This window comes from Myotis daubentonii, chromosome 3 (genome assembly GCF_963259705.1).
Source record: "Myotis daubentonii chromosome 3, mMyoDau2.1, whole genome shotgun sequence".
NCBI lineage: Eukaryota > Metazoa > Chordata > Mammalia > Chiroptera > Vespertilionidae > Myotis > Myotis daubentonii.
The window spans coordinates 27,988,078-28,015,794 of NC_081842.1; the positions used below are offsets into that span (position 1 = coordinate 27,988,078).

The 27,717-nt window shown below is 35.9% G+C and overlaps 1 protein-coding gene across 2 annotated transcripts in view; it reads right to left on the reverse strand.

Annotated features, from left to right (window-relative positions):
- Positions 1-27,022, reverse strand: part of BCHE (butyrylcholinesterase) — a 58,492-nt gene extending 31,470 nt beyond the window's left edge. The window contains exons 1-2 of one of the 2 annotated variants that reach the window (XM_059686950.1): positions 26,879-27,022; positions 20,170-21,694 (exon numbers count right to left, since the gene is read on the reverse strand). In XM_059686950.1, the coding sequence (XP_059542933.1) occupies positions 20,170-21,686 (1,517 nt within the window). In that variant the 5' untranslated portion in view covers positions 21,687-21,694; positions 26,879-27,022. The remainder of the gene's footprint in view (positions 1-20,169; positions 21,695-26,878) is intronic. The other variant, XM_059686949.1, reaches the window with a different exon arrangement.
- Positions 27,023-27,717: the final 695 nt, after the last annotated feature.

Sequence of the window (27,717 nt, forward strand, 5' to 3'; positions counted from 1 at the left end):
AAAAAAGAGAACATGCCCTAGCTGGTTTGGCTCAGTGGATAGACTGTCAGCCTGCAGATGGGTTCGATTCCAGTCAAAGGCACATACCTCGGTTGCAGACTCCTCCCGGGACCAGGCCCTGGTCAAGGCACATGCAGGAGGCATCCAATCGATGTGTTTCTCTCACATTGATATTTCTCTCTGTCTATCCCTCTCTCTCCCACTCTCTCTAAAAATCAATGGAAACATATCTTCGGGTGAGGATTAAAAAAAAAAGAGAAAGAATATATCCAAACACTGAATTTTGGAACACTAAAACATTCATAACTGAGGAAAAGAGGAGAAACACCAACAAAAGACTAAAAAAGCAGGTTCACAAAGGTTAGACACTACCTGGTGATTGCTGGGTTCCCAGGACCCAACAAAAGTAGCTGCTTCAACGAGGAGAGAATGAACAAAGTTCAAACACAGATTAAGTAAGATGATTGAGAAATGATCACATGATTTGGTAATGTGGAAATTACTGTTGACAATTTTGAGATCAGTCGACATGAGGTGAATGGGATAGTGGAATAATTTAAATATAAAATGAGAAAAGTAACCATTTGGTACAGATAGCTCATTTAGAGAGTTTTGCTGTCAAAAAGACTAGGAAAGTGAGGAAGTAACCATTAAACACTGTGAGGTCTTTTTTCAAGATTAGAGATATTGCATATTAGTAAAATAATAGGAATGATAGAGTAGAGAAAAAAATGATGATGGAGGAGAGAAGAAAAATAATTGTAAAAGCCAAGTTTTTGCATAGTTATGAGTGAATGGACTCTGGAGAATCTAGATAGAGATGAGAGACAGAATACATTTCACAAAAGGAAGGTAGAGTTATTTGGCGTGATTTTGATAGGTTGGTGGATATGGCGAGCTGATTAGGTCTGGGTGTATTGTTTTCAGTGTAAATGCAAGTATATAACTGAAAATAGGACTGGAGGAGGAATTTTTAAGCTTTGAGGAGAGACAAAATATAAATATTCTGTAGACAATTTTGGAAAATTAATTAGGCAAGGACATTTAATACTACATTAAAGACCTTGAGTTTAGGGTCTTCATTTTATTAGCACTGTGTGTGTGTGTGTGTGTGTGTTTACAGGCACATTGAGCTATTTGATTGCAATTTATATTTAGACATAAATAAGGCTGTAATTCCTGCAGGAGGGAAGATTGAAAGAAGAGTTAAATCATTGGGTGGATTATTAGTATGAACACTGAAATAATTTAAAACGATTACTTGATTTATGATAGAGAGAAGGAAAGTAAGCAAGATGCTAAAAATCTCCAGTGAATGAGTAGGATTCACTTGTATTTTAAGCAGATGGCTACAGAAATATAGGAAAGTGGAATAGCATAGTATCATCTGACAGAATATGCTTCAGTGAATTGGATTATTCTGAGGGAGAAGGAAGAAGTAATATTTTAAATAATAATGAGAATTCAGGAAGATATGTATGTACATACAAACCTGTGGTCCATGCATGGTGAAATAAAAGCAGGATTATTTGAATGAGCAGAAGGGGAAAAAGAATCGTCAGGATTAGCCAGACATCTCTTAAAGCCAAAGTGCAAAGAAAATGTTCAGAAGTTGAAGCTGCAGTGAAGCTTGTTGTCAGACTGGGAATCCCAGAAGGAGCAGTTGAAGGGTATGGAAGTTTGGAAAGGTGGAAAGTTGATTAGTGTTTATTTCAGCACTAGAGACCTGGTGCATGAAATTCTTGCACTGGTGGGAGGCTGTCCCTCAAACCAGCCTACACCCTCTCCAATCTGGGACCCTCTCACAATGCAGGACTGCTGGCTCCCAACTGCTCACCTGCCTGCCTGCCTGATTGCCCCTAACCACTCCCCTGCCAGACTGATCAATTCCTAACCATTCCCCTGCCAGCCCGATTGCCCCTAACTGCCCTCTCCTGCAGGCCTGGTCGTCCCTAACTGCCCTCCCCTTCTGGCCTGATATCCCACAACTGCCCTCCCCTGCCATCCATCTTGTGGTTGTGGGCGCTGCCATCTTTGAGGGTGGGGCAGTCAATTAGAATATTCACTCCTTATTGGCTGTGGGTGCCGCCATCTTTGCAATGGTGTGAGGGTCAATTAGCATATTCCCAGTTTATTAGATAGAATAGGTTTTTAAAGGAACACAAATCTATTTCAAAAAAATTAAGCACAAGGTTATATTTATTAGTGCCATAAGAGGTTTAAGAGGTTTTGCTGCATATTTTGAATATTTATCTTAATACATGCACACTCATATGTATATAGGCAGATGGAGAGAAGTTTATCTCTCTTTATATAATTTTGGAGATCTAAACACAGCACAGATGGATGACAAACAATGACCTGAATCATTAAATGTTAAAGTCATGTGCTTTTTTTAGTTTACTTTGTCAATATTTTACTTTTCTTTTTGACAAACTTACTTTCACCACCTTCAAAAATATCATAAATTTCTCTTGTTTTCTTTTATTTTTCTCTTCTAATTTTCTAGGCAATTCTTCTTACTCTGAATTTCAGGCACCTTTTCTTCCTTCCTGACATTGTGTATTGATAATTATTCTAGGTCTGTATCTCTTGTCATTCTACATAAAATACTTAGTGATCATACCTAATCCAATTAATTAAATTACCATTTATATACAAGTACCTACTCAACCTATCACCATAGATGTCTCATAGACACTAACTCCATGTGTGAAGGACCGAACTCAAAAATTTAACCCTGTCCTCCACAAGTACCTAACTCAGCAAAAGGTTCTGGCTAGTCAAGTCAGAAAACTGGATAACATTTATTGATTTTCCCTTTCTTCTCACACACTTTCTATGTCTAATGAATCACCAAACACCATGACTTATATCCATTGAATCTCCCAAATCCATTGTCAGCTTGATCTTTTTATTCTCAGCATAACCTTGCTAATCTAGGTCATTGTTATTGCTGTCCTGGACCATTGCAATACACCTCCAAATCATTCTTCCTGTCAGTTTTATTGCTCACCTCTAAGCCATCCTCTCCCCTGCGGACAGGATGCTCTTCCTAAAATTCAAATTTGATAGCATTCTCTGCTGATTTAAACAAGAAAACAAACAGAACAAAATGTTTCCACATGGAAATATAATCCCCAAGTAGCTGAGTTTACAAAATTTATGACCTGTTTCTGCATACCTCTCCATATTCATGTCTCCCTACACCTGCCTTCTTACTTTCTCTTGCTATCTCTATCACATTTGGGTCTTTGCAAAGCAATATTTTATCTTCCCAAAAGACTCTGATTCATTGAGAAATATATCCTTCCATAAGACTCTAGGACTGGATTTCAGTTCTTCTATATTTTATTCCATAGAACTTAGCCATATTACACTCCTTACCACTATGTATGGTAAATTGCTTATTTGTTGCTCTCTTCCAGCATTAGGTGGTAATCACCTTGATGGAAGATCTGTGTTTTATTCTGCACTATGTTTTCCATAACATTTAACATAGTGCCTGACACATGATTGGTTTTCAATATATTTATTTCATGAATAAATTGATAAAATATTATAGAGATGTGGAGTAAAATTTAATATAAAATATTTGTCTTTATAATCATTATTGATGTTCATAATATCAGAAAACCAAAAAAGGCCTAGAACTAGATGCCCGAATAATGGTGCAATAGCATCTTTATCATAGTAATTATGTAGTTTATTTTAATCTGCCTGAATAATAGTCAAAATGATGAAATATTGTTCTGGTTGTTCTAATGACCAAATTGGGTTCTTTCCATCTGTTGATTATGAAAAACTCAGTTGTAAAATTAGAGAAAATAGCTTGACAAGAACACTGTAATCTTAGAAACAACTATTAATAACGGTGCTATGTCTTTGGCAGGATAGGTTAAATAGATACTATCAAACCTTTACCTTAAAACAACAATGATACATCATATTTCCCTTAATAATCCATGATATTTTTCCCATTTGTTTGATGAAATGGAGATGAAAACTCAAGTAGTATGTAAGTTTCATTTATTTCTTATTTTTGAGATAAATATTACAGAATAACAACAACAAAAAGTTTTGTTAGGTTCCTCACTTTAGTTTATTCAATTTTCTAGCATCTGGCATATTTTTATAAATTTAGAAGAATTCTTTAGATTTAGGTAAATTATAGGTGAATTATAATATTTATTTGCTTATCTTTCTGACATCATATAACATTCTTCTCCTTTTTTTGGCTGCAATCTCCATAATAAAGACCATTTTAAAGTAAAGTAATATTTTCTAGAAACTTGTTTGTCTAATAAGTTTCCTAGGAAATATAATTGAAGTAATCCCTTCCTGATACACAATCGTATTAAACACCAAAATATTTATAGTTTTTTTAAAAAAGTTATCACTGCACAGTACACTGAGATATTTATTTAGAATGATTAAGATAAAAATGATGGGAATTTTTTAAAAAATTACTGATTTTTAGAGAGAGGAAGGGAGAGGGCAAAAGAAAGAGAAACATTTATATGAGAGTGAAACATCCATCAGCTCCCTTCTGCACTCTCCTTACCCGGGACCGAGCCTGCAACCAGGGCAATTGCCCGGACAGGGAAATCAAATGGTGACCTCCTGATTCATGGGTTTATGCTCAACCACTGAACCACACCGGCTGGGCAATCTGTATGTGTTTCTTAAGTTATTATAAAATTATTCCCTTTTATAATAAAAGAGTGTTATTTGGTATTTAGGTTGTGGAAGACAAAACTGCTACAAACTTTTTCTATGGTGTAAAAATGTTTCACCTTTGTTTTCTGTAGGCTATTTGGGGGTTTGAATGGCTAACAAAAGCAATATGATTGAAAATATTGAATTCTGGGTATAAAAATAGCAAAATCTAATTTCCATATGGTTTAAATATTATGTAAAGCATACCCTTACATAATATTTCATACAGTTATGAAATATTAAATTTTTACATCAAGACCACACTAATGCCAAATTTGAATGTTCATGGGTTTCTTATGTGCCATACTAAATAAAACTTAAATACTTAAAAAGCAGTTTTTATTCTTTACATTGTTATATAATAAAAATTTAGTATGAATAAGTAGATGTTAAAGATTTTTTTGACATTCAAGATGCTTTACAATATGTTCTTTCACATATGTATGTGCCTGTATAATCTGATGTAACTATTTAGATCCACTGCTCTTATTTAGAATGTTTATCAGTGGTATAAGGCAAATGTGTCTAAGTATATTCCCCCTAACTATCTCACACATATTAAAATGTATTTTTTATAATCCAAGAGTAGCATACTTTCATATTACAGCTAACATACACAATGTGACACTATACACAGTTCTCCAAGAGAGGTGGTATGGTTTTTATGAGTATCAAATTTTTATAATAGTAAAAGTTGACTAAGCATGTCTAGTAGAGCATAACCCTTATTTAAATTTCCTTAAACATCAAATACATTTTAGATACATTTTAAATACATCTTAAAAAATAGTATTATCAAGCTAAACATTATTTTGTTATCATAACTTATTGAAAATGCCACTATTTTTTGGTCTGTCATAAGAGTCAGTAGAGTTTTACACATTATTAGAATGGTGTTTTATGTTTATGATTCCTAGTAATATTAAAATTGTCATTCTTAATTATTATTCTATGCTACAGAATTGTATTAACTGCTTTAAATTCAATTTTGAGTGGGTGGAAGTGGAAGAGAGTATAGGGGGATAAATGGTGATGGGAAAAAGAAATGAAATGCAATTTAAATGTAAATAAATAAGTAAATACATTCTTTATTTTTACTCCAATTACAGAAGTTGAGATTTATTCAGGGGACAAAAATAGTATGTTTAATGTAGACTATATTTAGCTTACTGATTCTTTTTGAAAATAGACATCTGACAGTAAGAATTAGTTTTATTATCTATAGTTATACTCAATATGAGCTACAGATAATATACTTCTGAGTTGTGGTTTTCTAGCAGCAGACACAAATTCACAGAGAAAGTTTTATGAAAGTTTTCCATATTGTCTCCACTAGGCAGAATATGCCCATCAAAGTATTTTCATATGCGCTATATATAGTGCCCAGGAGAGTTATTTCTAGTATATATACTTCCTTTATTTGAGTGCTAATATTGCATTTTAAGGGATTCACTGCAGACTTAGCATAGCTTTATCTATAATAATAACAGTGCAATATGCAAATCAAGCAAAGGACCGAACAGCAGAACGACCATCTGGACAACCTGCCGGATGACACACTATGGCACACACTGGTGCCAGGCCAGCCAAGGCTGGTGCGATGCGATTGGGTGGGCGGTCCTGCCATCGCCCCATCGCTCAGGCCACCCTCTGTGGGGCGATCATTGGGGGGCTCCATGGAACTGGGGAACTGGGAAGGGGGGTGTGGTGGCAGGCACAGGAAGCCAGGCCAAGGCGGGTGCAGGAGGGGGATGGGGCTGTGAGGCAGCCGGGGCTGTGCAGGCCTACCCTTGCAAGAAGTTCGTGCATTGGGCCTCTAGTCACTTTATAATGTGTGTGCCCATTTTGTCCTCGGGCGTGTTGTTTTGTTGTCAGCTTTCCACTTTGAGGCTTAATACTGGGACACTGAACACCACTAGACAAAGTGCCCTGGGAGTAAGGATGCATTGCGTCATCAGCTATGCTTCAGTGGCCCCTCTGGAAAATCAAGCTCTTCTGTTTAAAATTAGTAGGAGTTTTAGATGTTGGTTTCCTTAGCAGTATTTGAAGCAAGCTGTTAGCTGTTATTCCTTTTATCTCTTAAAATGTTTTTTATTCTTTAGTTTACCATTACATAAATAACTGGTGCGGTGCTTTTCTATAAGACAAACTGTGCTAAGATCAGAGGATAAAACTGAGGTGGAATTTCTGGAAGAACAGAAACATCTGACTCAAAGTTAACACATGAAAGCCTGCAGTTAATGTTGGTAGTGATGGTTTCCTCTCATTTTATCTTGTGTTTATATTTCACTTGTTTCAGGTTAAATTGACTGAAATTTATTTCGCAGCAATTATGAATTATGAATAATGAAGTGAAGCTGCTGCAGTACAATATCAATAGCTAAAATAAATACAGTAAGTCTTTTATTTTTTTCAATCAGCCATGGAAACAGCAGCTATGTTAAATTTTAATCTGTGCAATATAAAAACACAAGCAATAAACAATCTTGCTCAAAAGTGGAAGATTTGCCCGGGTGTCATGGCTCAATGATTGAGCATAGACCTATGAACCAGGAGGTCATGGTTCGATTCCTGATCAAGGGCACATGCCTGGGTTGTAGGCTCCATCCCCAGTGTGGGGCATACACGAGGCAGCTGATCAATGATTCTCTCTCATCATTGTTGTTTCTATCTCTTTCTCCTTCTCCCTTCCTCTCTGAAATCATTGGCTATTTCAGAATTCACTGTGATTATATACCAATGAAATTTTAAAGATGTATTAATATATAAGTAGAACTTTTTGTTGTTGAACTAATTTATTATATTCTTCTATTGGATATTAAATTATCAAATATTTGCATGGATCATTTTACTATATTAACATTTAGATGAGCTTTTGCCCTTCTGATATTAATCTTTACTTTCCACAGCTCACTTAACATTTTATGTAAACCCTAACATGCAAGCTGAGCTCTCCTAGCTCCAACCCAGAACCAATCTTGAGAATGATAGCCAGGACATTAGAAATTCAGGGTATCCCTTGAAAACCCACACTTGCCAATCCCTGCTGTCCTGATCCAGTTGTGAGAGCCAGCTCAGGTTAGTGTCCTTTCTTTTACTGTTCATCCCACCAACTGTGGGCCCTTCACTGAATGTTTCTCAGTTTCACTAACCCCTACTCCTAGGGGCTATTTTCAGTTCTATGTAGTACATCTGACATGCAGTTAGAATTACCAGATTTAGAAAATTAAAAAAAAAAACAACCAAAACACACCCAGTCAAATGAAAATTTCAACTGAACAAGTAACTTTTTTTAGTAAGTATGCTCCATGCAGATTTATGGGACATGCACTAAAATAATTAATAATAATAATGATATAATAATAATAATAATAATAATAATAATAATAATAAAATTTTGAGCTCACCTTCTAATTTAGTTGGGTATTCTGTACTTTATCTGGTAACCCTACTTTGGTATGTGTCTAGAAATATGTGATGTGTTTTACATATATTTTTTCAAATTTCCATGACAATTCGGGAAATAGGCTTTAGCACTCCTATACTAAAGATAAAGAAAAAGGAAATTTAATTATCATTTTCTTCCCCCCGGGTACATAAAAATTTTATAGAAATGGAGCAAAGCACAGGGACGATGTACTTGGTTTCCATCCAACCACAGTGCTCAAATTGTATCTCTGGCTTCTACTAATAAATATTTGTGGAATTTTGAGCAGCTTAAGCTCTTTAAGCCTCAGTATCCTTGTCACCACCTGTTGATGATGATCATATGTCCCTAGAGAGCTGTCATAATGAAAGTGAAGTGCTGAGCACAGAGCCAGTTCCTTAGTGGTTAATAAATTTTAATTAATATTATTCACGCAAACAGCACAATGGGCTTAAAGTGATTAATCCAAGGGCTATTTATTTGGTAGTACTTTTTTTAAAAAAAAATCCTCACTCATGGATATGCGTTTATTGATTTGAGAGCAAGAGGAAGGGAGAGAGAGAGAGAGACATACATCTATATGAGAGAGAAACCCTGATCAGTTGCCTCCTGTACATGTCCCAGTGGGGGATTGAACCTGCAACCTGTGTATATGATCTGACCAGAATGAAACCAGCTACCTTCTAGTGTATGGGATGACACTCCAACCAATTGAGCCACATCGGCCAGCCCTGGTCAGTACTTTCTGAGGCATATACTGACCACACAAAAATGCTAAATAGTAAGAATATTACATTGAATAATTGTATTTGTTAGTTAAATACATATTTAATAATAATATTATTATTATGTACAAATAGTATTACTCAAGGGCGCAGTTATTTTTATTATAATATATTCACTTTATTTTGACAAATTAATTTTTCTGACATTGCATATTTCCCTGAATGCTAAAGGACACATAGAAGACACTACACCACTTGTTACCTGGATCAATATTTTGTTACTACTTTTACTAGCTCACATATCCAAGGTTTTTTCCCAAGCTGCTTGTCTTGCTGTTAGTCTCTGACCTCTGGGACTATTGTAAAATTGCTTGCTTCCTGCCTTAGTTCCCAGAATATTGCTGCTTCCAATTTTTCTCTCACATTCAAAAATAAAAGGTTAGTTCTTTAGAATTTAGGTCACATGACAAGTCAATAGGTTCCAAATGGTAAAATACAACCCTTTATGTGGAATAAATATATGGTGAGCAAAAGTAGGTCTACTAGTATAGTTGTCAGTATAGGAAACACGGTTTATTCCTGTATTATTATTTATTTATTACTAGGGGCCCGGTGCATGAAATTCGTGCACTGGGTGTGGGGCAGGGGGGAGTGTCCCTCAGCCCAGCCTGCCCCCTCTCACATACTGGGAGCCCTCAGGCGTTGACCCCCATCACCCTCCAATCGCAGGATCGGCCCCTTGCCCAGGCCTGACGCCTCTGGCCTAGGTGTTCGGCCCGGGCAGTGGGGACCCACAGCTGCAGCGGCCCCGCGATCGTGGGCTTCGCTTTAGGCCCAGGCAAGGGGCCCCTAGCTCCTGGGACTGCCAGCTTCGACCGTGCCCAGCTCCCATTGCTGGCTCCACCCTTACTTCCTGCTATCACTGGCCAGGGCAGAAAAGGTGCCTGATTCTCCGATCATGGCTGCCTTTGCCCTGGGGCCGCCTTTGCCCTGCCCCCCAGCTCTTAGTTCCCCCTGGGTTTCCGATCACTGTCAGTGGCAGGGGGCTTCTTCCTGCTTTCCCTTTCGCCTCCCTGCATTGTGCCTACATATGCAAATTAACTGCCATCTTGTTGGCAGTTAACTGCCAATCTTAGTTGGCAGTTAATTTGCATATAGCCCTGATTAGCCAATGAAAAGGGTATCGTTGTACGCCAATTACCATTTTTCTCTTTTATTAGTGTAGATTATTAACATACCTTTGCCCACCCCTATATCAAAAATATTTCATGAAAGCCTTTTTTGGTGTTCAAAATATATGGGTGGTGTTTTTATTTTTCCTTTGTTTCCCATCTCTTGATTTCCTCCATTTGTGCTCCACAAAATCCAAGTTACTAACAGCCTGACTTCTAACCAAGTGGCTTGCATTGTATTTAGGTGCACTGTTTTCTTAAAATGAAATAAGCGATGGAAGAAAACAGATAGATAATTATAATGCTGACACAAAACCAAATTAGTCACATTAATCAATGTACCAGTCCCATCAGCCCAGAAACATATTGCAATATTCCCCGTATAAAAGCAAAAACAATCATTTCACTTCAGAGTAAAGCTCTTTGAGAAAGTTGATCCAAGCTGCAATTCTAATTCCTTGCCTCCCTTTTTTTTGGTGTGGAATATTCATTAAGGTTTTTGTTCCCACCATTCCTTCAAAATATCACATCTTAGACACCAGTAACCTTCATATTTCCAAACCCACAGACCTTTATATACAATTTCATATAGTTTTCATTATACTCATTCCATAATTGATACAGTTATTAGCTCCTTCCTTGAATGTTTTCTTCATTTGGTCTTGGGGAGATATTATATACTAGTTGTTCTTCTAATTCATTGGCTACTTGTTATCTCTGTTGGTTGCTCTTCTTCCTCCTGACATCTAACCTTGGAGTACTCAGACACCTGCTCTGTCTACAACCTCCATAGATGATATAATCCTGTCCCATGGCTCTTAATACCATCTTCATGCTGTTAGGTATCAAATTTATCTCTAATCTCTATCTCTCTCTTGAACTCCAGACTTCAGTGTGGAATAGCTAAGAGAATAGTTATTTTCTTTCTATAAGTGCCTGCAAAGTAGGCACCTTAAACTTAAAACGCAATTTTGACTACACAATCCCAACTGTATCTTCCTAAAGTCATTCTAATCTCAGGCAATGGTACCTCCGTTCTTCTGGTAGCGCAGGTCAAAACCCTTAGAAGCAAGCATCCTTGTCTCTACTTATTCTCTCATATCCCACATCCAATCTATCAGCAAATACTGTTAGATGGTTCAAAGTATATCCTGAATCTGACCATTTCTTTTCTACTTAAACAAAATGCAAGACACAATTATTTTTTCGCCTAGATGCTTATAAAAATTTACTCTAATTGTGACTCTCAACTGCCCAAACTCTTTCATGGCTCACTGTTTCACTTAGAGTAGATTCCAAGGACTTATTAAGCTTCAATTTATATATATCTTGGTCCTCTATACTTCTCTAACTTTATCTTCTACCACTCACTTCAACACCTTAAGTGTTTAAGTCTTATGCATGTCCTTGATGCTTTCTCTTCTGAGAATGTCCCCAACATATCCACATGATGTTTGTCTCCCAGATATCCAAATGATTTAATGGTCACTCTGCTCTAATGTAAGTTTGTCAGAGACTTTTCATGACCACCCTACAAATGATACCATATTCCATTCATATCATGCTCTATGCCCCTAACTATGCTTACTACTTTTAGAGCTCTAATCATTATAAAATATATTATGTATCTATATGTTTATTGCCTTTTCCGTGCTATCAGATTGTAAAGCCCAGGAAGATAGAGATTTTCTCTGTTTTCCTCCTCAATGTTTTCCTTTTCCCCATCTGTGTATATTTTCATTACTGCTGCATTCCTATCGCCTAGGTCAGTGGTCTGCAAACTGGGGCTCACGAGCCACATGCGGCTCTTTGGCCCCTTGAGTGTGGCTCTTCCACAAAATACCACATGCGGGCGCGCACGTACAGTGCGATGGAAGTCGGTATTTTGTGGAAGAGCCACATTCAAGGGTCCAAAGAGTTGCATGTGGCTCGCGAGCCGCAGTTTGCCTACCACTGTCCTAGGTAATGCTTGGTGCATATAGGCTTTCAATATATTTTTTGAATGACTGAAATGGAAGGATGAATTATCAAACCGCCATAATACATGACCCACCCACATTAAAAAAACATAACTTGTGATTAGCAAGTGCTCTATAAAAATGTATATTTTTATTTTAAGGAGTTTGATAAATATGTAATTTTTATATATCTGGAAACATCAATATTATAGATGTAAGCAAAATGTGAAAACTAACACATGTGACAGCATTAGGTTATTATTTTGATTTGTAATGGATTATCAGATAAAAGATATTTTAACTAATGTTTTAACTCATAAAATAAATATTATTTTGATATCAATTTTTTCAGACTGATATACCAACAATAATTGATTAAATTTGTATAAGATACTCCCTTGCTTTTACATAACAGAAGTCTGTGGACAAGTTAACATTAACATACCAACAGGTTAATAGTATTTTATCATGATAATAGGAAGAAGTCCAGGAAATATATTAACATATAGAAAATAAAAAGAAAGTGTGGTTATGCCTTTTAGCATTCTGACCTTGAATGTTATTGACTAGGAAGAAAAACTGAAACAAAAATAATTTATTGGAACTCCTCAATCTGACCAAACACATTTTAGTTTGGAACAGTAAAAAACATGTTATTTGATGCAATAAAAATATTTAGTCAGTGTATTTTGTTCTTTGTGAAATTTGAAGTTATTACTTTGTATCTGACAAGTCTTTTAAAGTATTATATTTTTACTATGCTTTTAATAAAAAATAATTGATTAATTGATTCTAATGTTCGACTGAAGTTAAGATTTACAAATGTTATAGTTTTTCCAAATACAGAACGCACTTGGAAAAACATAGAAAACAAATCACATTATTTCCAAGTATATGGATCCAATAAATAGGATTTTCCATTTTTTAATGAGCCCCCTTATACGAAAACATTAGTTGTTCCCCTCTTCACTGTGATAGAGTATTTTGAAGCACTTAGTCAAACATATTTTAGTTTTATAGCTATTTCATAGATGTAGCCCTTGGGGGATCTGGTTTCTTCTCCTTCCACTGTCACTGATGGTAAAATATTGCTGTACTCTGAAATGGTTTTGCAAGCGATCTTATGTACACTTTAAATTGTCCCATAATATAATTCTTCCTTTTCTAATAAATTACACTAATGCATATATGGTTTTTCACCTACATTTATATTTTATCTGGTAAACTGTAAGTACTATAACAGAAACACTCAAGCTAACATTTATTGTTTCATTTCTTGTAAAACAATCCCTCATCTATTTCCTAAGGGGAAATGAAAAGACTTGAAGTAATAGAACATTAATGTCATCATGACAGCGATAAAATAAATCCAAAGGGATTTGAACCTTCGCCCTTTTGCAAAGTCATCAAAATGTCCCAGCTAGGTTAATTATGATAATGTACCACAATAATTATAGAACCAGAGGGTAAGGATTTTTTTTCTTTACTCTAGAAACCACATGGACTATTAGTTGTCAGAAAATATAATTATAATCCTGATAAGAATTGGACTAGATGGGCCAGATAACAGACTTTCACACACTTACACTTCTGTCTACATGTCATGATGTCTAATTTTAGTCTGTTCTCTATCCTTACCTCTGTAACATTAACCAGGCAGGTATCAGCGTGCTAACATGTTAAAATTATAAGTTTGCAACCAAGTGCATTTCCTAAGTATATTTAATGAGTGCTTTCAGTAATTCACAGTGAAAGCAGCCTGGTAAGTGGATAATACAAGGAAATGGAAGTTAATAATCTTGAGTCATAGTTAATCTTTGTTCTTTCACCTATTAGCTCCAATTCCCTTTTCTTCTACGGCCCACATTTTCCTTCCCTAAAAGAAAGTGTTAGATAATGTCATCGTTTCAGCATTTGTTTATTCTAATAGAATCCATGTATTTTGTTCTTCATCAGTGTAATGGCACCATTCATGTTAAAAATGCCTTTAGCTCCATTCTTTGAGTATATTTAAGAAATCTCTTATTAAGAAATGTGTTGTCATGAAGTCCTAGAATATTATTCTTTACATTGAAATATATAACAAAAATAGATTCAAGTGTAACTTGAAAATTAATTTCTTGGTGAAGGGATTTTCATGAAATCTATATAACGATACAGGCACATGCTAAATTCCTATACAGAGATTTTCAAAAGAAGCCCTAGGTCTCCACTTACACTTTCTTTTTGAATTTCCTCAGTTTTTCTATTGCCTTTTGGAAACATAAAATAATTCCAGAAAAGAAAAATCAAGGAATACACAAAAAATACAAATATATCATTTTAAAAAGAAGTAGGGTTAAAATATTATTTAATTGATTACTTTATTATTTGTGTCATATATAACTAAACAAAATAGAAATGTACCTGTTAAAGATTAAATATAACTAAATCAACTTCACCTTATACATATTAAAATTTGTTATTATTGAGTACATTTCTAGTGGTATAATGAAGTCATGGTAATGTACATGAAAAATCCATCCCTCTTTGTGTGTGTATGTAAATATATCTCCCAAATAATTCAAATCAGAAAGTTCATTGCTCTAGAAATAGGAAAAAATATGTAATTTTTAGTAATTATTATTATAATTCACTATACAGAAAAATGTTTATTTTTAAATGGTCTCAGTTATTTCAGTAAAATTTTGTGCACTAAGAAATGATGGCTTTGTGTTTAGTTTAAGCACACCTGCTGAGTGGTACAAAAATAAGGAACTGTTTTATTTTTTGGAACTGAAATCTTAATAATATATTTTTGTTTCCTTTTAATAAATCATTTCTTTTGTGGTAAAGTGCATTACAATGTAAATGAATAAGTAATGAATAAATTACATGAAAATAGCAGCAGGAATGATGCTGTGAAGTTACTTACAAGTACAGTAATTATTTTGTTTTCATGATATCAAAGTACTATAAAATAAAAGTGACTTGCATCACAGCATTTATTTCTGACCAAATCATGTTAGGAAACATTAAACCTTTTAGAGGGGCTCTGAAGAAATAAATTACCACCAGAAGAACAAACACAGAAGCATGTTAATTGCCTCAATTTTGCAGTTTCTTTCTTTGAAAATGTAATAGATTAATTTAAGCTTGAAAGTTAAACAATTGCACATTATGGGTAAAAACCAAATTTAACATTAGATAAAAATAGATTGAAGTGGTTTGTACTTAGCAGAGGAAAAATTGAATATTTTTATGGAAAAAAGGAATGCAATTTCCTATCATTGATAAGGTATATTTCAATATGTCAGTAAGGGAGGTATATGTATATCCCCATTTTACAGATAAGAAAAAAATGCAGGAAATTTTAATAACTTTCCTAAGGTTATAATTATAGAAAGATTAACATTGGACATAAAATGGTAATCACTTATGAGAGGAAGACTGTATCTGTGAATGGCTACCCTTGATGTAGTCCAAGAGGAGCTCTGAATATAGCCCCCAGAGAGCATAGCACCCAGAAGATGCTTTACAACAGTAGGGGATATCCAGAGGGGTCCTGGAACAATATCTTCCTCTACCTCACATGATGCTCTTATTGGATTTTGGCTTATTTTCCTGCTTTAGCTGTTCTAGTTTCACTGATAAATCAGTTTGATTTCATCAGTTTCTGTATCACTGAGATAGTGCTGCAAGGATGTCATTAAGTGCTGTTAAGTTGAATTTGACATTCACCAAATTATTGCTTGGATGAATAACTGATGGATATGTTATATTGATATTTTAACCTGTATTACTATAGGATATCGGAAGAAATGCACATATGGACATGTGTGATATTTTGGTAAGATTTAAATTCACTTTCCGAGATGGAATTGAGGTTAAAACAGGAATAATCAAAATGCACGGAGGTTCTAATTCTAATTAACAAATATCTAACGCAGTGGTTCTCAACCTTCTGGCCCTTTAAATACGGTTCCTCATGTTGTGACCCAACCATAAAATTATTTGCTTTACTACTTGATAGCTGTAATGTTGCTACTGTTATGAATCATAATGTAAATATCTGATATGCAGGATGGTCTTAGGAGACCCCTCTGAATGGGTCGTTCGACCGCCAAAGGGGTCACGACCCACAGGTTGAGAACCGCTGATCTAACATATACCACAGCTTCTGTTTTGTAAGTAATCTCCAACATTGCAACTAAAGATACCAAATTTGAACACCACTTAATGTTACCACAGAATAATATTTTCTTTATTTTTGTCAAGAAGTCAAACTATAAGCGTTTTTAAATACAGTCAAACCTCAGTCCTCAAATGTCTCCCATATCAAACAATTCGGTTCTTTCTTGCCTAATATGTTCATGGAGATGGGTGGGGATGTTTTGCTTGTCAAACAAAACATCAGTTCTGGACCCTGCAACCTTTTCATACTGATACCTGTATGATCAGTCCTGCCTCTCTCAGATGCAAACAAAGGAGAGAACATGCAAGTATTACTTTTCTCACATTGTTAACGTCTCAGGAAATTGTGCTGTGAATATTTTTGTGTTTTTTATTTTGTTGTTGCTTATTATTATTAAATACATGCAGTAAGAAGGTTAGTGATAGTAGCAAAGTGAAAAGGAAAGTTGAGAGAACAATGATAGAGCTTAGACATGTGCTATATATAAGAAAGTTTAAAACAGAGAATCATTTGTGGGTCTGGCTTTTTAAAAAATATATATCCTTCATATTAATCTTTTGTAGCCTTTTCTACATCAACTAAAACTTTTATTATTTTCACTTTTGTATAAATGTTTCAGAGGAAATCTTGCAGTGTATAATCTCTTACTAGGACCAGATTAAATTAGAAATCCACAGCAAAATTTCTAGAAATTATCCCAGGACCAGATTAAATTAGAAATCCACAGCAAAATTTCTAGAAATTATCCCAGCAAATAACTACTAAATATTTTAATGACAAAATAAAAAATCACATAGAAAAATTCAAAATTATTTTGAACCTAATCATATGAAACATGTCATATCTTGACATGATTTAAGGAGAATAATTTATTAACACATTTTATAAACCATGAACTTGAAAACTAATTTTTCTGAATGATAATTGTAACTCCTAGTTCTACTATTTTACTCTCTTAATGTATGATATTTGGTTAATGTGGAAGTAGAAATCTTCTTACTGACATTTAGAATGAATAAATCTTTGTTGTGGAGCTGACCTATGCATTATAAGGTGTTCAGCAACTTCCCTGGCCTTTGCCTTAGTAGCAACCACACTCCCAGTCAGGACACTCAAAAACCATTGCAGACATTATTCTCTGGACTGAGAACCACAGAGTTAGATTTCTAAATCTAAAATGTTTTTAAGAATATGTTTTTATTGCTTTCAGAGAGGAAGGGAGAGGGAGAGAGAGAGATAGAAACATCAATGATGAGAGAGAACCATTGATCAGCTGCCTCCTATACACCCCGTAATGGGGATGGAGCCCATAACCTGGGCATGTGCCTTTGACCATAATCAAACCTGGGAGCCTTCAGTCTGCAGGCCGACACTCTATCCATTGAGCCAAACCAGCTAGGGCTCTAAATCTAACACTTAACTTTGTTTCCATTGGAGTTTACTTAACCATTCTAGGCTTCTATAAGTATGCTTTGATAAAAGATAATGCACACCAGGAGATTAACAACGTGTTTGCCATGATGTCAATTCTAAACAAATATGAAGTACCTATGTTCAACTGTGTATAGATTATAAAGAAACTCATCAACTAACATATCTTGTTATGGCTAAACTACCTATAAAGTTTACTTTAATCTTCTGGTTTATAATCTTGCTTATATGAACTTAGCATAATAATTAAAATGTGTCAACCTCCATTTATTTCCCATTAACATATGTTAATCAGAGAAGGAGGTGAGGATTAAGCACTCTATTTTATTGTGTCAAAGAGTCTACTCTCTCACCTGTCACTACCTCAGTGCCATAAACAAGACATTTACCACATTTGGTATGCAGAGTTCTCCATTGTGACATGAGAAAACATAAAGTACTTAATGACTTCAATATGCAAAATATGAAGCCCTTTAGAAATTATAATAATCAATAATTTTAAGAAATCCTCCTTAAATTATTTATAATCTCTAAATTATAAGAAAGAATTTAAAACATATTTAATGATTTCTTATTGAACATAGCCTTTAGGGAGAGAACTGAATAAGATATTAAGTAATTCTAATTCAGATCTAGAAATAAGATGATCCTTCTTAAGCAGAAATTTAAATTGATGTTGAGAAGGCATAAGATATTGCACATCAAGATATTGCACAACTTGCCCGGCCCAAGTGGCTCAGTGGTTGAGTGTAGACCTATGAACCAGGAGGTCACGGTTCGATTCCCAGTCAAGGCCCATGCCAGGGTTGGGGGCTTGATACCCAGTGTGGGGTGTGCAGGAAATGGCCAATGATTCTTTGAATCATCAATGATTCTTGCTCATCATTGATGTTTCTATCTCTCACACTCTCTCTTAAATCAATAAAATACACTTAAAACAGATACTGCACAACTTTAAATAGTATAATAGTCCATGTACCTCATAAAAATTTACATTTATTATTCATACTAGCCTTTAGAGAGTCTCATTCAACCATTAACTACATAGTAGTTAAGTATATATACCCAAGCCAGTACTTTAATGAGTATCCAATATAACCACAATTTTTTTTTCTCCCAAGAAGCTAGTTTAGTCTAGTTTAGGAGGCTCAGGATACAATGAAAGATAGTAAATGGACAAGGCACAGTCAATAATTTCCATGAGAGTGAAAAGGTAGTCTGAAGCAATTACAACTGTAGGAATTAAAGATCTGCTTAATGAAACATGTAGCTTCTGATGACCTTAAAAATATAGTAGGGCTTGTATCATTTAAAAGGGAAGGAGTAAATGTCCTAAACAAGGCGCATGGCAAGAACAAGGCTAAGCCTGAAATCTTTGGCATTCATGAGATCACTGTCCTCGCAAGCAGCCAGGTGTGGTTGGGGAAAATGATTTGCAGCAACATTAGAGAGGCCTCTAATGCCAGATGGAAGAATTTTAACTTTATACACAGTGGATGAGTATCATTTTTTTAGAATTACATCATAAAAGTATTTTGCAACATGGAGTAAAATAAATTTCAAATGGGAATTGGAAAAGAAAACCAGAATATTTTTATCAACAGTCCTTTTAATACGAGACAGTATCACAGATTGAATCAATGCATCCGTTAATTGGTGAGTTTCTATAAGCACTGCTTTTAAAATACATTTCCAAATTTCTACTTTTTCTCATTCTAATTCACATAAGGTATTCCACTGTATAAAATTCATTTTTGTCCTACAAATGCAGTTATGAAAAAAGCCTATTTTCTGTACACATACTTTTTATATTTAGAAAATATATTAGAATATATATTCAAACCGATTATTTTTTTTCCTGACTCTTGCAGACATATTACACTATTTGTAACATAGGAGGGAAAATACATTATTTGGTAAGTTTTCTGATGATTTTAATCAGCTATACGACTACTCTACTGGAAAACGGCTTAGATAAACATAAGGAGCTTTGTAGCTTCTGTCCAGCACATGTCACCTAAAATTTCAGAGCAAACCTATTAGGGGGAAAAATTCCATAAAATGGAAAACTGTACTCTAAGGTCAACCCCATCACCATCTTGCCTTTGGTTTCCCTGAACAGGTGTGAGTTTCTTTATGTTATCGGGTACCACTGTTCCCATGCTTAAGAGAGTGAAAAGATACATTTCTACTCTTTTCTAAACCAATGAACATTAAGAACTTTCAGGTTAAAAGGCATGCTCACAGTAATCTTATTTCTCAAGCTACACATCTATTTCCATACAAACTCTGTCTTAGATTGCTAAAGTGCTATGTGGTATTTTGGAAACATTATCAGAAAATATTTTTCATAAAAGTTCTTTGATGATCTCTTTCAGGCATGCTGATGCAAGGAATTGAAATTCACTACATAGTAAAACACAAAATCAGCTAAAGTACAAAAAGAATAAATATTTAAAATGTTTCTGTGCTTTTAATGAAGTCTACACCAAGCACCACACAAAGCTCAGCAAAACAAAACAAACAAAACAAAATAAGAACAATTACAACAATGGCCACTCACCCATATTTTGCAAAATTTGCCCAGTGTTTCATTATGGATCTACTCAAAATTTCTTCAGCTCTTGTGTAATTTACTCTTCTTTCCAGAGGTAAACCAAAGACAAATTCAATTTCATAACCATGCATCACTCCCATCCATTCAGGCCAAGGAAGTTTGGAGGATCGGTGTTCAAAATAGTAGAAAAAGGCATTATTTCCCAAGTCTGAGAACTTCTTGGTGAACTCCAAGGCAGGGCATATGAAATTGTAATCCCCCACAACATCATCCAAGGCCTCACGGTAGTTTTCAGCTCTTTGATCATCTAACCAGTCGATGTAATGGAAAAGGATGGATTCCCTTCCAAATTCACTCACTCCTCGAAAAAATATTTTTAAACTTTCTTGAAATTCTTTTCTAGTAATGATACTGTTGTTATCTTTGCTGAAACCAGGGGCACCATATACTAAAAATGCTGTCCCTTCATCTTTATTAACACCCACCAAGATCTGGGTTTTTTTGAACTGTCCAAGTTGGAGTAGTGTGTCTGGCATGTCAGTGAGAAAATCACCATCCACAGTTGGGCCAAAACTTACTGACAAGAGAGTATCATAGGGGACAACAAATGCTTCATTCAGAAGAATTTCCTGGGGGTCTTTATTTCGAAGGCATTTGATGATCTCCGTCTCATTTTCTCTAAAGCAACCAATAAATTTAGCTAAGGTCAATGTTCTGTTCTTAGCTTCATCCAGAGATGTTACTGCCCAAGGGGCATTAGCAGACCCACTTTGCAGAATTGCTCTGGTAAACAATGGGTGGCTTCTAGGGGAAAGTAGGTGAAGGCTAACAGAAGCTGCCCCTGCACTTTCTCCGAAGAGAGTTACACTTTTAGGATTTCCACCAAAGGCTGCTATATTTTTTTGGACCCACTGAAGTGCCAGCTGTTGGTCAAACAAGCCCATGTTCCCTGGTGCCTCTGAATTTCCTGGTAAAGCTAAAAATCCTAGGGCACCCACCCTATAGTTCATTGAAACTACAATAACTCTCTCAACTCGTGCCAGGAATTTGCCATCATAAACAGGTAAAGATGATGTTCCAGTTTGAAAACCACCCCCGTAAATCCATACCATTACAGTAGCGTTTTTTGGTTTAGGTACTGGAATCCATACATTCAGATATAAACAGTCTTCGCTGAGGTCAGTATTTGGATTCCACATCTCGGATCCCAGGAAGCCTGGAAAACTTTGATCTGTGTTCTGATAGCAAGAATTTGCATATTTTGTGGCATTCCAAATATTGGACCACTTGGCCAAGGATTGTGGCTTTTTGAACCGAAGTCTGCCAAGAGGTGGCTGTGCATAGGGAATTCCAAGAAAGGCTGTTACTGTGCCCCCAAGAACTGGCAAGTTCATTCCTCTGACTTTACCATTCTTGGTTGTAATGATGATGTCTTCTTCAGTGTGTGATTTCCCAATAAGCATCCAGAGCAGAAGAAACATAAAAAGAAGTTGGGTGCATACGATTGTACCCTTGCTCTGCATATTGGTTTCTGAAAGAGAGGTAAGTTGGAAGTTTTAACGGCCTTATGCATCTGGCATTATGTTTTATTGATAATAACAAACTAAGATGTAGTGCTTCTAATTAATCATACAAATGATGAAAACTAATAAATCTTGGACCACTACAAAGGTTTATGTAAAAAACCCAAAAATCAACAGATAGGAAACAGTTGGAAATATTTTAGTTTTCAATTTCAAAAACAAATAGTGGAATGAAAAGTAGACACTATTTTATTTTGAAAAAATTCATTCTAAAACTTTTACAAGGAAGATTTGGTATTTTATAGAGGATATTTATTTCAAGCATGTATATATACTTCTTACCATACACAGCCCCACCATAAGTGGCATTTAGTGGTAGTCTATTTATTACAGATAAAATTTCCATTTGGTTAGAGGAGAAAATACAAGCCCGTGTATTCTCTGAAATATGTACGTGCTGGCTGGTTCTTGACAGAAATGTGAAGTAGGTTAAAAAGCTTTAAGGAACCTTAGTCTTTCATTGTCTTTTTCAGTTTCCATGATCCCTTCTGTGGTCCTTTTTGCTTAGTGGGTTCTTCCTCCATTCAATCTCAGTCTATGCTCAGAAGAGATTTTGGACAATCTATTCATTGCCTGTTAAGTAACATAAAATAGTTGCCTTTTATCCTATACTAGAGGCCCAGTTACAAAAATTTGTGCACTCAGGGGTAGAGGGTCCCTCAGCCAGGCCTGTGCCCTTTCTCAGACTGGGACCCCTTGGGGGTGACCACTTGCTGGCTTAGGCCTGCTCCCCAGGGGATTGCGCCTAAGATGGCAATCAGACATCCCTCTGGCAGCCCGGCAGCCCTCAGGGGATGTCCACTTGCCAGCAGGGAGCAGGACTAAGCTGCAGTCAGGCATCCTTAGGGCTGCTGAGGAGGCAGGAGAGGCTCCCACCACCGCTGTACTGGCAGCCATCAGCCTGGCTTGTGGCTGAGCAGAGCTTCCCCAAGTGAGAGTGCACTGACCACCAGAGGGCAGCTCCTGCATTGAGCGTCTGCCCCCTGGTGGTCAGTGTGTGTCATAGTGACCAGTCATTCCCAGTCTTTCTGCTGTTAGGGTCAGTTTGCATATTACCTTTTTACAAGATAGGATAGAGGCCTGGTGCATGGGAGGGGGCCAGCTGGTTTGCTCTGAAGGGTGTCCCGGATCAGGGTGGGGGTCCCCACTGGGGTGCCTGGCCAGCCTGTATGATGGGCTGATGGCTGTTTGCAGCTGGTCTCACCACCTTCAGGGTGGGGGTCCCCACTGGGGTGCCCGGCAAGTCTGGGTGCGGGGCTGAGAGCCGTTTTCAGGCTGGCAGGTGACTGAAACGCTCAGCCTCTTTTTTTCTTCTTTTCTTTTTTTTTATTCTGGGATTTATGTACCTTCTATGGCTGTCACTGGAGCTGAGAGCCGGCTCCAGCTCTGCAGCCGTGGCTGGCTGAAAGCAGGTATCTGGGTTTGTTTAGATTCTATAATTGAAACTCTGTTACCATCACTGGCGCTTTAAGCTCTGAGCCCGCTGCCGGCCTGCTGAAAGCAGGTTTCTGGAGTTTGTTTAGCTTCTATAATTGCAACATTGTTGCATCCAGAGCTCAGATCTGGGCTGCGGCAGGCAGGGAACCTTGGCTTCCTCCGTCACTGGAGCAAGCAAGCCTCATGTTCGCTTCAGCTGCGTGGCTGCTGGCCACCATCTTGGCTGACAGTTAATTTGCATATCTCGCTGATTAGCCAATGGAAAGGGTAGCGAAGTTACGGTTAATTATCATGTTTCTCTATTATTATATAGGATAGTATGAAAACTAACAAATCTGTTATCATTATAAGACCTATACAAGAAAAATTGGAAGTAGAGTTCTGTGTATATACTAGAGGCCTGGTGCACAAATTCATGCACCAGTAGGGTCCCTCAGTCTGGCCTGTGGGATCGGGCTGAAACCGGCTCTCTGACATCCCCCAAGGAGTCCCAGATTGTGAGAGGGCAGAGGCCAGGCTGAGGGACCCCACCAGTGCACGATCAGGGTTGGGGAGGGATGCTGGAGGTTGGCCAGCTGGGGAGGGGCCATGGCAGATCTCCACGGCATGTCTGGCCCATCTTGACATGGCCGAACCCCATTAGCAAGCTAACCTACCAGTTGGAGCGTCTGCCCCCTGGTGGTCAGTGCACATTATAATGACTGGTCGACTATCTGCCCACTGGTGGTCAGTGCACATCATAGCGAGTAGTTGAGTGGCCTTAGCATATCATTAGCATATTACAAAATGCTTTTATTGGTTGAACAGATGACCAGACAACCAGACACTTAGCATATTAGGCTTTTATTATATAGGATACCAGTTAATTTCTCTGATATTAAATAATCAGGAGGTCTTCTCTACCTGAATTATAATGTCAATGGAGAGAACCAGTTGCTACTAATATAGCACATGGGAGAAGATCCTGATTTAGAAAAACTTTTATACTCAGGGATTATTCAATATCTGTTAATTTGATTTATTAAAGTATGTGCAACTAGTGAGGCTAAATGTGTTAGCATGGTCATTATAAGTCTAATTTACCTTCATGTTACCTATTGGAGAGTGTTACATACAATATTCTTAAATCTAAATTTTAATACTAATATATGCATTTGTCCACATACTCATTGTTAGTATAAGCAAATATTTTTATATATAGCTGCAGTATTTATTTAAATAAACATTATTTTGTTCTTTTCATAATCTGTTATTCTCAAACTTAACTTGTTGCTCTGTAGTTTTACCATTAAGAGATGTTTATATTTTTAATATATGCCATCACATGATTAAACATTCTAAAGAGAAATAATTGAAGGTGGCTATGAAAATGTTAGTCTATATCTCTAAATCCTTATTAATAATTAAAATATTCAATAAGACACAATTGTTCTTCTCTTATTAATTCTGGTACAAATTGACTACTATCACATTAAATAAACACTTTGAACATTAAGAATACTTAACATGTTTATCATAAAAACTGGTGTGAATTTTCATGCTAAGTACAATGAATTATCTGAATTTAGATCAGTTAACTTATTGTAATAATGTATATCATTTGAAAGAAAGGCAGGAATTATGTTTGGAACTACAAAAGGAAATGAATGATGGTAGTGAGAAGTGAGGAAATCTGAAAGATAAATACCATAGTTTTCAAAGTTTATAAAATGCTCCAGGATATAAAAATCTACTGGAAATTTTGAGAAAACATTATAAACTTTAAAAAATATAACTCTCAAAATAAAAAAGGTAAAAAGAAATTTCCTTCATTTTGCATTTTTATTTCAATTTTAAAAGTAGTATCAGAATTCCTTGACCAATTTTCAAAAGAAAATTGTAATGTGACAGTAGAAGATATGGGTGCTAGAAAATGATTGCTATAAAAATCAATATATACCCACATATGTTCCATAATTGAGTATCAACCAAATATTCAAAATAATTGGCCAGCAAAGGACTTCTTAGAGAATGGTCAAGCAAATACTGGTAATAGTTTTTCTGAGTATAATTTTCCAGTATTTTAAATAGTTATAATAGAATATATATTTCTTTATAAAAATAATAGCCCTTAAAATAGTGGTAAAACAGCTACTTGGATAATATGATCTAGCACATACACTGCTAAAGTGAATTTGGTCAACTTAAAACAACTAAGCCTTTATACCAAACCTAGAAAGCTTGTTTTGTTGCAGGCTAAGTGAAGTGGGAACTGAGGCAGTCTATTTATAAATAGACTATACCACTGTCTTTCAGAGATTCTTCAGATGCACATGAGGTACTAAAAGGATGTATGCAGATAGAAGAATCTTTATTAGGTGTCAGCAACATAAGATCTGTATCCTCAGTCGGGAAGAACAGTCACAAACTTTTCATTGTGTGAATAATTTGAACGTTTAATGTTAGAGAGATAGCTTGAGTCTCTTTGAAAGGTGAATTTGTTTTTGGGTTGACATCTATTCAATTATAATTCTCTTATAATTAAAGAAGCAGGACATTATAAACAAACAGTAACAACAAATCTAGGAGAATGAAACAGAACTTTGTAAATCTGATTAGAAATTTTATTTGGCATCCAAAAGGCCATGTTACTTCAAATTCACAGAGATTCTAAGTATTTTTATTTAAAGGATAAAGCCACTCTCTAGAAGTTCATGCTCATCCTTAAAAAGGTAACTATTTATACAGGTGAACTACAGTTTATATTATGGAAGGAGGCATTACACAGGCTAGTAATAGTAGCTCCAAACTGAGTTTATTATCATGCATTATATTCATAAGCATTTGAAAGTCATACTCTAAAATCTGAAAAATAATAATACAAATAGAACCCATAAACAATGAAATATTTTTTTTCACATTTAGTTTGCTTTTAATCATTCATGCAATTTATACTTAATGCTTAATCTTCTGGTGAAAAAAGTACTGACATCAAAATCAAGGTAAGTTTACAAGATTAGAATATGGGCAGAAGTCTATATTTGCTTATAGTCTCTATAATAATAAAAATCATAGTAAATGTAAAATATGTTGCTATAATTTACACACATATTGAAAGAGGACAAACAAGAAAACGGGGCACATTTTGTAAATCAAATTAGGAAATAGATTTTCCGTTTAGATATAAGAAACTTAGACCATTCCTTTGCCAATTAATACTGTTAAAGTTTCAGATGGTAAAGTGTTGATTAAGAAAAGTACCCTGTCATGCCAGACAATAAGAGAACTATTCGTTTCATGCAACTTAGAAAAATAGAGTAAAACTAGTCTAAGAACACCTTTTTAAAACTATTTTAAGGAGAAATTCACTAAACAGTGTATTTAAGGGTAAAATAGTGTAAACCGTTTTTGCTTGGGGAGTGCACTAAGAACCTACACAACAATGATTCCACAAGTGCCACGGTTCTTTATACAAAGTTAAATAAACTCACTGTTTCCTCAGCAGTTAAATGGACTCAGCCCGTGTTGCCTGAATAATATAAAGATTTGACGCAGGTGCCTGTGCACTTGCCTCCTCTGTGTTTTTGCGATGACTGTCCCCCCACAGAGCACCAAAGAGGCACAGCAAACACGTGAAGGGATCAGGATCCTGCTACAGAATGAGTTCCACAGAAACTTGCATCTCTATACAAAGATGTAAATTCAGAGCAACTTACCCGACTCACTGCAACAAAAGATGATAAAGTTTGCAAGGCGTGGAAATCATGTATTACTTCAGGGAAATGCAGTATGCAGCTGCTGCTCCAGCCTGTAAATTGGACTGCACTGACATTACAATCAACTGTTACTGACAAAGCTCGCGAGACTTGGCAGCAGCTACTAGCTCTGGAAGCAGCCAATCTTTACTTTCTGACATCTGTTCAGAGGCTAATGGTATGAATGCAATCGTGATCCATTTACAAAAAATATTACCGGAATCATGGCTTAAGATTGCAGGCACTTATCTAAGACGGAAGAAATAAAGAAATAGAAGCTTCTTTAAAAGAAGCTGGAATTGAACAGAAAATGAACGTGTGTGCGTGTGTTTTTTTTAACACTACCCAAACTTTTAAAGATTTGTTTCCCTCTTTTATAGATTATATATTTTTTCTTATGCTCAGTTTAAGATTTAAAGATGAACATGTTGTTCTAAAAAACGCTGTTATTGAAATCTCTGTACCTTCAATCTGTGCCAATCATAAAGGATTGTAAAAGATAAATTAGTAAACAATTACTGGGCAGGTAAAGATATGAAAACAGAAAGATTAGCTACATTAACTGAATGACTGTCTCTTATATGTATGTCCTTTGAACCCTCACATCTCAACACTTATTTAAGTCTCAGTAATTGTCTTTTCAGGGGCTCTGCAGGCAGTCACATGTATTAAGAAGCCAGGGTTGTCTGGTCAAGACAAGAAAAATGCCAAAAACAATGTACCAAACTCTATGGAAAAAACATATTTATCACCTGGAAGTGTGCAAGTTCTTGAGAATGTGTTTATGTCTTTCAGGCTTA